Source organism: Bos taurus, chromosome 12 (assembly GCF_002263795.3).
Source record: "Bos taurus isolate L1 Dominette 01449 registration number 42190680 breed Hereford chromosome 12, ARS-UCD2.0, whole genome shotgun sequence".
Taxonomy (NCBI): domain Eukaryota; kingdom Metazoa; phylum Chordata; class Mammalia; order Artiodactyla; family Bovidae; genus Bos; species Bos taurus.
This window is the reverse complement of record NC_037339.1, coordinates 76,947,787-76,960,042: the sequence shown is the minus strand read 5'-3', so window position 1 is coordinate 76,960,042 and position 12,256 is coordinate 76,947,787. Positions and strand designations below refer to the sequence as shown.

At 37.9% G+C, this 12,256-nt stretch overlaps 1 protein-coding gene and 1 non-coding gene across 6 annotated transcripts in view; one reads left to right on the top strand and one right to left on the bottom strand.

Moving 5' to 3' along the window:
• The window catches only part of PCCA (propionyl-CoA carboxylase subunit alpha), a 420,685-nt gene that overhangs the window by 214,931 nt on the left and 193,498 nt on the right, over positions 1-12,256 (bottom strand). For all 5 annotated transcript variants that reach the window (XM_059892112.1, NM_001083509.1, XM_024999954.2 and 2 more), the window contains one exon: positions 6,270-6,348. In XM_059892112.1, coding sequence (XP_059748095.1) covers positions 6,270-6,348 — 79 coding nt within the window. The remainder of the gene's footprint in view (positions 1-6,269; positions 6,349-12,256) is intronic.
• LOC112449157 (U6 spliceosomal RNA) lies at positions 5,119-5,223 on the top strand. Its single transcript, XR_003037649.1, has one exon. It is a non-coding gene; the product is annotated as a U6 spliceosomal RNA (small nuclear RNA).

Here is a 12,256-nt window from a genome sequence, read left to right as displayed (position 1 = left end):
AAAGTGAGACAATGCACACAAAAATGTAAAGAACATAGGCAACTGCACAGCTGGGGCAAGACCACAGCAAACAAACTCAGTAAGAACAGGAGAGGGAAGTCCTCAAGAACATTTCCAAATATTTTAAGCACCCAACTTTGAATGGTCCCCCACACGTCCATACAGATCATTGTAATTTTTATCTTCTTTAAAATTGCTCAAAAATAGTTAACAAAAGAGAACAGCTTGATTTTTTAAATAAAAACATGAATTTAAATATTGTTATACATTTATTTCCAAACTACAATAACTTAAACATTATTAATTATTAAAATATGCTTACTAAAGTCACACACTTTGACATGAGTTCATTCAGTCTATTAAAAACTCAGACTTGCTTACTTAAAACTAATTGAGGATCTTATGTTCCATTCATCGATATATACAGAATATAAACTTTAATTCCTTTTACATGTAATTAATAGTTTTTTACACTTCAAATACCTGTATTTAATGTTCAACATTAAAATTCTTTTAATCCTTTCATTTGCAAACACTTCATCTGGCAATATTAGAAATAACTATCTCATTTGTTTGTGTGCTTGAAAAATATAACATTGCGAATAAACACTGACTAGAAGATGAATTTCAAAACATACTGCAAATATTTCTATCTCTCAGTGGTCTCAGAGAAAAAGTGTCATGTTTTCTTAGGCCTCCATTACTTTCACGATTTAAGGGAATGGAGTTTAGATCTCAGGAGACTGAAAACCTCAAAGAAACTAAAGCACGATGAATCATTGCTTTCAGTATCATATAACCCACTTCTTATTAGGTGGGATACAATGATTCACAAAGGAAAAACATAATACTTTACAGTTTGTCTCTGCTCTAATGATTTTAGAGTTTTTATTTTGCTTTGAAATCACAAATACCAAAAGTGAAAAATCAAAGTCTCCCAAATAAAGTATCAAGTTTGAGAGCATTTACCAACATGTTTTAGAATTCATGGAAAACTGCATGTAGATCATTTGTACCACTCAGTCATACAATCATTCCATAAATACTAACAGTGAAACTGAGGCTGGTGCATATATTATATATGTGATAGAAAAATAAAACAGAAACTGCCCTCACAACACCTGAAATCATATAGGGGTACTCCAAAATGTAGAGAGGATTAATTTTCCATTCATGCCACAACATTTCATTTAAATTGGCGTAAAGAAAAGGAAGCCAGAGATTGTGAAAATATATGAATTTATTTTCAATAACCTCCATGACTTTCACCCTAATTTAATATGTTGTGGTTGTTCAGTCGCCAAGTTGTGTCCAATTCTTTGCTACCCCATGGACTGCAGCATGCCATAACCAACTTTAAAAGTTTAAAAGTAAACTTTTAAAAAAATCTTTCAGATGTTCTAAAACTTCTAAGTACAGATGACACTTCCCTGAAGATGTTACAAAAGGGACATACTTCTTAGGATAATAAGCAGCTACTAAATTTTCTGAGGAATGTTAAAATTTTTGTGGAATATGTGAAAAATTTCTTCCTCAAGTTAGGAGAAAGGAAGGAATAAATGCAATTCAGCATTATGTCAACAGCTGGTGACTCCGAAAGACAATATATGGGTGTTTTCTGGACTGTTTCCTCAATTTTTTCAAAGTTTCTATTTTTCCAAATTAACAGAGGTTACAGAGCAAATTTTTAAAATGAGAATCCTATATCATTATATCAAATAATGTCATACTTTTGTTAATCTCAGTACAGTTTTAGAGATGGCTTATTTATCAAGTTGAAGGGAATAATTTTAGGTAGAAAAGTATTTATGTACATACTTTTACTAGTTATATGAAAATATTTTGAAACAATATGCCATTTACTAGCCAGGAAAGGGTTAACTTATTTACCAAAGAGGCCCAATATAAGAATAGATATGGCGATTTCTGAAGACACTGAATTCTAAATTAAAATCCACTGGTTAAATACCAAATCCACTGGTGAAAATCACTGACTGTCAGGAAACTGATGAGTAATCTCACTATAAAAGAATATGTTACTAAGAGTAGCCTTGGAGAAATGACTGATAAAAAAACCTGACATCCTAAGAAGCATAATGAAAACTGCATGCAGGAGCTCCCTAGTGGTCCAGTGGCCAAGACTCCACACTCCCAATGCGGGGGGGGGGGGGGGGGGCGGGTTCCATGTCTGGTCAGGAAACTAGATCCCACATGCCACAACTAAAGATTTTATATGGCACAGCTAAGACCTGGTACACCCAAAAAATAAATATTTTTTTAAAAAAAGACTAAATGCTAAGACTTTTAGTGAAATTGCTCTATAATTGCTATACAAAAGGGGAAAACACGGAGGAAAAAAGAGTTCACAAAATACACATCTCTTATAAAACCATTAAGTTGTGTTTAATATATTTATTTTTTTTACTACAGAGACTATAGCAGATTGTGTTTTCCAAACATGGCCACAGTGGCATCTCCCACTCAACGTGCTCTTCTAAGAAACTTGCTACTCCTGCATGAGGAAGTGAAGTCTAACGTTCCTCCCCTTGAATTCAGGGGGAATTTGTGCTCACTGATAATCAAACAGTATGGTAGAAGGGATGCTGTGTATAAATTTTGAGACTGGATCATAAAAAGTGATACAGCTTTCTCTTGGATTTGAAACAAATGCTCTTGGACCTTTGGGTCACTAAATAAGAAATCAAAGCCACCATACTGTGAGTAAGCCCAAGCAACCCGTGGAGACGTCCACTAAATCACTGGGGTTACAAACAAAGCACAAGAGATAGCTTCAAAACCTGAACTTCAAAAGATAAAAGTCAAATAAGACAAATTATGTGGTAAAAATGGGACTACGCATGCCTCTTATCCTTAAGCCTGCTTCCGCCCACACACAGCAGCCAGCCAGCCCAATTGCCAACGTTTCAGAGAGGTAACCAATGCTCTGTAAGTCTCCACCATCAAAAGGAACACGGGGAGAAGAATTCCAGAGAGAAGCTAAGAAGCAGACCTTTCTTCAATTAAGCATTCTTCAACTGTGAAGATAAATGCCTTCATTCTGACCTTAACCTCTCAGCACTTCCCAAGAAATTTTCAAGTAAAGCAGTGTTGCAGCATAGCCATTTAATTCATATATATGAACTCCCCAGTAGTTCAGCTGGTAAAGAATATGCCTGCAATGCAGGAGACCTAGGTTCAATCCCTGAGTCAGGAAGATCCCTGGAGAAGGAAATGACTACCCACTCCAGTATTCTTGCCTGGGAAATCCCAAGGACTAAGGAGTCTAGCAGGCTACAGTCCACGGGGTTGCAAGAGTTAGACACGGCTTAGCGACTAAACCACCAAGGCCAAAGAGACAGTAAGAGCCAAACATACATATATATATCTCTCTTAAACAGGGCCCGTAAGTCATCCTCAAGTACTTAAACTCTATATCCAATCATTCAGCAAATTCTGTTGCCTCTCCTTTCAGGATTAAATTCTTTCTTACCACTTCCACCATTACACTGGGGAAAGCCACCATCATCATTTTTCTTGCTTGAGTTATTTCAACAGCCCCCTGTCTGGTTTCCCTGATTCTGGGGTTCATGATTCTGTCCCCATTAAGTCTATTACCAAGATAGCTGCCAGAGTCATCCTTTTTAAAACTTAAGTCACAAAATCTTGACAACTGGTTCATCTGGATGATACACAGTACAGAAGTTCATTACATTCTTCTACACTGTTGTATGCCTGAAAATTTCTACAATTTGAAACATGTAAATAAGGTGAGGAATTTGTTGTCAAGTTCCATGATTGTGACTTCTCTACTGAAAACCCTCCAACAGCCTAAGTCTCACTAAGTATGGCCTACAAGGTCCCAGATAGTCTGTTCCCCATGTCCTCCTACCCCTCCCCAGCCCCCACCACCTGGCCACCTGCTTCTCTCCAGACCTGCTCCTGCATCACCGCCTCCACACCTGCTCTTCCCCAGCCTGGTCCTCATCTTCATGTACTCTAACCTCACCACTCAAATATACCTACTCAGCAAAGACAATCCTGCCAGTCCTGTTTACAACGGGAATTCCTTCCAACACTCCCCATGCCTCTTCCTTTCCTCCTTTATTTTTTTTATATTGCTTATCATCCTCCACAATAGTATATGATTGATTTTCATCTTGTTCACTGTCTCTTCCTACCAGAATAGGTTTCTAAACCTTGTTTATGTCACGGATGCCTTTGGCAGGATCACGAAGCATTTGTCAAAATATGGCTCGAAGTGATTTAAAACATAGAAAAGAGTATGCATAGGGTTTCATAAGAAATTATATTGAAATAAAGGTATCAAGATATTCTTTAAAAACAAATTTGGGATATCCTGTAAGTGGCTCTTTATTGTTAATAAGCTCCAACAAGTCTAATTGTTACTTGTTGCTAATTGTTACACTGTTACTGAGAGGAACCTGCAATAACTGTGATGTGAAAATACAAGGGATTTCCCGAAGGCTGCAAAGCTCCACAGATACTACTACTGTTGTAGCTTGTTGTCTATATTGGAAGAAACACTAAATTCCAGGTATAGGCTAGTAAAAGAAACACATACTTTTTTCCCCCTTATCCAGGTGCATGAACATCCCTGAACTTTATGCGTCTGTAAATTCAAAGGTTAAGAACTCCGGATCCAGTCATACACTGGCTATGGAGGAATAGAGGGTTCCCTCTATTGCATATTTCTGTTCATGGCTCTCTTCCTGGAAACTTACCAAAACACTGCTTGTCATATAGGAGGCTGCCAATATCAAACACCTCAATAACCACACCAATGCACGCAATGAGCTTCTTCATGCTGGGTAAGTGTAAGATGGGAGAGGAGACTCTGATGGGACCTTGGTCACTATGTGGTAGCATAACACTGAGCATGAGGCTGGGGTTGAAAGACTCGTCTTAGGCAAATATCATCACCCCCACCTCTGAATACAACCCAAGAAACAACGGTGTTTTGAGACAATCATCTTTTAGAGTTAAAACTGTCTGTGCAAGTCTGCAATGTGGTGTCTGTCCCCTCACATTTTAGGGTAATCTATTGCCCCTGAGAGATTTTTACCTTGTGAATTAAGTTCACTTTAGAACCTAACTTCTGTGCTTGCTTCGGCAGCACATATACTAAAAATTGGAACGATACAGAGATTAGCATGGCCCTTGCGCAAGGATGACACGCAAATTCGTGAAGCGGTCCATATTTTTTCTCGCACAGTGTCCCAGGACCCTGCGGGGCGGTGGAGGCGCACCAAAGGAAAGAAAAAAAAAGAACCTAACTTCTGAATTAGCTTTGCACTGGATGGCTTTCATACCGATTACTCCTGATCTCTCTCTTTCAGAGATTTCAGGGAATGAGAAGGAAAGGAAAAGAAAAGGAGAAAAAAGAACTAACCATTTGGAAGACCAAATTACTTCTGGGTAGAGAAAGGGCAGGAAAGGCAACATTAATGATAATAATTCAGTGATTTTTTTCATCCCTTTCCTTCAAAAAATGACATAAATCTCTCTAACTGTCAAGCTTTGAAGTATGTAATAAAATCTGAATAGAGTCCCCTAAAACTTGCGTGGACAAGGCAGTTGTTAAAAAATTTATTTTTCTACTCACCATGATGTTATCAATACATTAAGTTTATAAAATTTTGTTTTCAAAGTCTCTTTTAATTTCTGAAACTACTACTAAGAAACTGTTCAAATACATAACAGAGTACACTGCATATGAACAACATACTATACTTTCAAATTCAAAAGGAAATATATTTCACACTATAAATTATATTGAAATACAGTAACACTATAAAGATAACACTAAAGTTATCAAAGTAGTTCACGATTTTTACAGATAATCAAGGGGAAGCAAATGAGTACTGAGTAATACATAAACAGATGAAATTACTACTGCTTTCAAATATATTAGATTCAAATCTTCTATCATATTCAGAACAGCCAAACATTAGCAATTTTTACCTAGAAGACAGAATCATGACTATAATCTTTAAAAATATACTGTAAAAGATAATCCTTTATTAATGTTTGAGATAGTAAAAAAAGAAAACTTTCTATAATAGGATAAACACCTAAATGTAAATAAGAAACGTTTCTGCCGAATATTAATTTTGCCCATCTAGAGGAGTAAAAATTAGATGATTGTTTTAATTATTCCATTATGCTTTTGGTATCTGTTTACCTGTCAGTTTAATAAAACTCCAGTGACTGCTATTTTCATCAAAAGTATATTTTGGACAGAATCTCACCTGGTCTCTTCATCATCCCAAGCGATCCGCATGCCCTTCCCACCACCGCCTGCTGAGGCCTTGATCATGACAGGGTAGCCTAACAGCAGGGAAGAATGAGACAGCAGTTCAGGCTTCGATCATCTGGATGCATGAACATGACAACTGACCACATGTTCAGAAACACAGAAGACAATAACTAATTTATTTTAAAGTTCCTTTCTTTAGCATCAGGAAAATAATGCCGGTTAAGGATCTTACATATGTTTCATATATATTTTTAAATGAGTGTGATCATTTTTAAAAGAAAAAGACTGTGTGTACCAATAAATGCAACATTTTCCCCAATAAGAAAACATAATTTGACAGTGGATTCCAAAAATGAAAGTAGATACAGTATTAATTAACCAAAGATATAAGAAACAACTTATACAGCATTAAGGAAACACACACACAAACACATGCTTTCCTTTTCATTCCCCCAAACTGCTGTTTGCAGGCGTAACAAATTAAATTCCTTGTTTTCAAAAGTAATGATTTACAGGTACTTGAGGTATTTTCATCTGCAAAACTATAGGGAACCCCTGCAGTTTTTATCTGCAAGAAAGACACGATGGCTCTGGGAAAAATCAAGCCATGGCTGTTCTATTATGACTGGAGCTGAAGAGGCAGGGCCTGCTGCCATCATAGAGAAGCTACCATCATATACCATTCAGTCACCAGGGGATGAAACGCTGAAACGTGGGAGTATTACAAAAATACAACATCAGGCCCAAACCAGAGGACGCTTCCAGCCAAAGTCTTGTAAGAGAAAAGAAAAAAACTGCTGTGATTAAACAGGAATGAGTATTTAGAGTAGTTATAAAGTAAAAATTTTGACAGCATGAGTCATCTGTGATGACTGACCAAGAAAAGCTGTGAAGTCTCTGTGTTTAGAGGGTTTCTGACAATACGGTGGAGACACATGTCTGAGACCACTTGTTTGTGATCGTTTGTGAAGAAAGAGGTCAGGGAGGAGCCCTTCAAGGACTCCGCCCGCCCAGTGATGCTCTGTCAGCCCTGCGCTCTAGCTGTGGGATCTCTGAAGAAAAGGGCAGACAGGGCGAAATGCCACGGACATCTGACCCCTGAGCCACAGAACATCACTCTTAACTTCGACTTAGTTAACAGTGTTTCATAATTAATTCAGCTTTAAAAGTCTGGGTACTGGTTACACTTATGTGAGATAGATTTATGTGGGACAGCACTATAAAAGCAACACAGATGCAATAAGAACAAGAAAGATGAATATGCTATTTTCACACATGGAGCCGTATAATCTAGGAAGAAAGAGGCACAGGACCCCAGATAATTCTCTCAGTAGGAATTCAGAAAGGAATCATAGGAAAGAGAAAAAGGGATTAAGACAAGCATATTATATTGGGTTGGCCAAAAAGTTCATTCAGGTTTTTCCATAACATATGATGGAGAAACCCAAATAAACTTTTTGGCCAACCCAACAGACAGGAGGCTTCCCAGGTGGCACTAGCAGTAAAGAACCTGCCTGCTAACACAGGAGACAGAAGGGACACAGGTTCGATCCCTGGGTTGGGAAGATTTCCTGGAGGAGGACATGGCAACCCAGTTCAGTATTCTTGCCTGGGAAATCTCATGGACAGAGGAGCCTGGCGGGCTAGAGTCCATGGGGTTGCACAGAGTCAGACACGACTGAAGCGACTTAGCAGCAGCAGTAGCAGCAGCAGCAGGATGAGCAGGATATGAACACAGTAGGCAGGAAGAACAGAAACAAAACAGAGGTGGGGAAACACAGAACAGGTTTAAGGAAGGACTGAAACCATCTGAAGTACAGAGTTTATCTGCAGGATGGCAGAGGAAAAGAGAACTGGACACATAAATTAGGTGCAAATTATCCTACACACTTCTGCATTCTACAGATTCTGCTTGAGAGTAACAAGAACATTATTTGACTCTTAGCACTGCAGCCGCACAACGAATATCACATAAAGGAACTAGACTGAAATCAGTAAAGAAGAATTAGCTTGTTTTTGAGCAATGAAGAAACAATATCTAAAAATTAGAAATCAGCAGGCCTGAGATATCTTTTTAAAATCAACTTAAGGTCTTTATTAAAGTGATATTCCCCCATAAAACATGTTATCAATTCACCATCAAAAACTATTTATCCATGTGAACGGGAAACCTCAAGAGGAATGCTATCCGCACCTCATGTCTCTACCATTTCCAGTTCCCACTGAGGATTAGGAAATTTATTCTGATTCCAGTATTAATCTCATCTTAGTCATTTACTATGGATCCTGGACTATTTAGGGATTTGTGAGGTTCAAAATAAGATTTGGAAATTTTCCTTGGTAACAAAAAACTAGATGGCAAAACAAGACAAGTACAATCATTTGTCAACAACAAATTATTTTATGTTCAGTGCTGTCACTTCAGTCGTGTCTGACTCTTTGCAACTTCATGGACTGTAACTCCCCAGGTCCCTCTGTCCATGGGATTATCCAGGCAAGAATACTGGAGTGGGTTGCCATGCCCTCCTCCAGGGGATCTTCCCAACCCAGAGAATGAACCCACATCTCTTATGCCTCCTGCATTGACAGGTAAGTTCTTTACCACTGACCCACCAGGGAAGCTCCCCTATTTTATGTTCAGAAGAGGTGAGACACTGTTAGGCATCGGGGTAATATATAATAAGACAATTGCAACATAGCGCCCCCAAAGGAGGTGATGCAGCAATAGACCTGTGAATACACACAACCCAGAAGAGAAGACTTCTTGACAAGAATTTAAGAAGCCAAATATTAAACGACAGAGAGACAGGAAGAAACTGGTAGAAGTTGGTGACATTACAGTCATGAATTCAATGTAATTTTTGAGCTATAACTGAAAATAATATAATAGTAAGGTATTCTACTCAAAGTCTTATGCCAAGTAAGTCATTAAATTTCAGACAGCACATATTTTTATGCTGTCATCATGCCATGGAGAAATGAGAACTAGCCATTTGAAAAGGAGGGGAAAAAATATTCCACATAGATGATACTAAATAGTATCAAACAGCCCAGTCCATCATCCCCACTTTCTTATTGTGTCTGTGACTCTAATTAGGGTAAGTTATGGGGTGCCAGGAACTGGAAGAAAAAGGAAAAAAAACATATTCAGTCAAAAGTTGGCATTCCCAGAAAAATCAGAAGTGATCAAGTTTGATGGCTTGCAACCCCTCACTTTTTCCAGCCTGGGTATGAAATATCCACTAACATTCTTTCACATTGTTTAACCCATTAGAGTACTTATTCCTCTGTTCAACTTTTGTCTAGAACACTTTTCTTTAAATTTATAATCTTTAGTTGACCTATGTTTGAAACAGAACAACCTTCCTTATCATAACAAAATAAAATTCTCCAAGGTTTTTAAAACGAGATGAAATCTCCTGATATGGTAAGATTGCTTTTAAAAAACAAAAAACAAATCTGTGCTGTTGGCACGTTTTTCCTCACCTTTACCATCCTCTCAGTGGACGTCTGCCTGTGGCTCTAAGTCAGGCTGACTGACTGGGCTTCCCTGGTGGCTCAGCGGTAAAGAATCCACCTGCCAACTCGAGAGACACAAGAGCTGCAGGTCTGATCATCGGAAAAATCCCCTGGAGAAGGAAATGGCAACCCACTCCGGTATTCTTGCCTGGAGAGGTCCATGGACAGGGGAGCCTGGAGGGCTACAGTCCACAGGGTCGCAAAAGAGTCAGATGTGACTTGGCGACTAAACCATCAGTAGAGAGACAGCTGTAACCCGGACCTAACTGTCGATACAGAGAAAGAGAAAGGTCTAGCCTTGTATTAGAGGTAGAGTCAGTACAATGTGTAGGCAGGATGTGGATGAAGGCAGCCTCTACGGCTTCGTGCTTTCCCACTCAGTTGTAATCCCAAGTCTAACTGTATTTCTTCACCACCACACCATGTTGAGCTGCACAAGACACACAGTGCATAATCTACACCCCTTTAAGCAAAACCTGCCCCTATACACAGGGGCATAATCCGATACTGTAAAGGCTGGTAAAATGACATCTTCATGACATAAATATCATGAGTCATATAATGAAGAATTTTATATAGTTTTTCACCTATAGCTTCTTCAATAAAAAATTCATAGACTGTAATGACTGATAGAGAAGGAAATGTAAAAAGAAAGGAAAAGTGAAATATTTCTTGAGAAATGTCCGATTCCTAATTTGGTGGTGCTAACCAGAAATCTCCTAACAGAGCTCCCTACTAATACAGTTGGTCCCATCAAACTATAAAGAGGTTAGCAAAATTCTTTAATATATACATATGATCACTTCTCTCTCCTACCTAAAATGGTAAGGGTTTATATTGATGAGTAAGCCATACATGTAAGAACTGTGCATGCTAAGTCACTTCAGTCATGTCCAACTCTTCCTAGGATCAGGAACAAGGCACGATGTCCTTTCTCACCCCTCCTATTCAACATCTTGCTATAGGTCCCAGCTTAGGCAATAGGACAAGAAAAAGGTAAACAAATTAAGAAGGAAGAAATGTCATTAGCAGGAAATAAGATCATCTATGAAGAAAATCTCAAAAAATCAAGAACCACAACCACCAAAAAAACCCAAATGAACAAAAAAAAACCTTCTAAGACTAATGTAATTACAATTTGAATTGCATTCCCACATACCAGCAATGGAAACACTTGAAGTTAAAAACAATACCATTTACATTAGTACCCCAAAGAATAAAACACTTAGGCATAAATCTACAAAATATGTATAGTATCTATATGCAGAAAACTACAAAGTTCTGATGAATGAAATTAAGGAAGATCTAACTAAATAAATAGAGAAAAATTCCACATTCATGAACTAAATATTGTTGAGATATCAATTCTCCTAAATTGATCTATAGATTCAAAGCAATTCCAACCAAAACCCCATTAAGCTATTTCGTATATATCAACAAACTGATTTTAACATTTATATACAAAAGTAAGAGACCTGTAATGGCCAACACAGTATTAAAAGACAACAACAAATTCAAAAGACTGACATTACCCAACTTTAAGGCTTACTATAAAGCTACAGTAATAAAATCACCAAGATATTGGTAAAAGAACAGTCAAATCAATCAATGGAATAGCATGGAAAGCACGGAAATAAACTCACCCAAACACAGTGAATGATCTTTGACGAGAAAGCAAAAGTGACTCAATAGAGAAAAGACAATCACTTCAACAAATGTTGCTAGAACAACTGGAAATCCATGGGCAAAAAGTGAATCTAGATAAAGTCCTTCACATTTCACAAAAAGTTAACCCAGAGTGGATTGTAGCCCTAACTATATAATACTAAAGAATAAAATGTCTAGAAGATAAATAAGAGAAAATTTAAGTGACCTTTGGTTTGGCAAAGATTAATGAATAGTCATTAAGCATGTGAAAATATGCTCCACGGAATTAAGGAAACAGAAATCAAAATCACAATGAAATATAACTACATATCCATTAGAATGACTAAAACTACAAAAACAAGTATTCACAGGCATGGAGTAAGTAGGTAACTACAACTCTTGAAACACTGCTGGTGGAAGTGTAAAATGAAGGAAGCAATGTTTTTTAAAAGAACAGAAATTATCTATACCTTCAATGGCACCCCACTCCAGTACTCTTGCCTGGAAAATCCTGTAGACGGAGGAGCCTGGTAGGCTGCAGTCCATGCTAAGGGTCGGACACGACTGAGCGACTTCACTTTCACTTTTCACTTTCATGCATTGGAGAAGGAAATGGCAACCCACTCCAGTGTTCTTGCCTGGAGAATCCGAGGGACGGAGGAGCCTGGTGGGCTGCCGTCCATGCGGTCGCACGGAGTTGGACACGACTGAAGTGACTTAGCAGTAGCAGCAGTAATTGTAGTGACATGTACTAAAATTCTCTAACCTATACACTTAAAATAGTTAAGATTTTATTCTTCATAAAGCATTCCT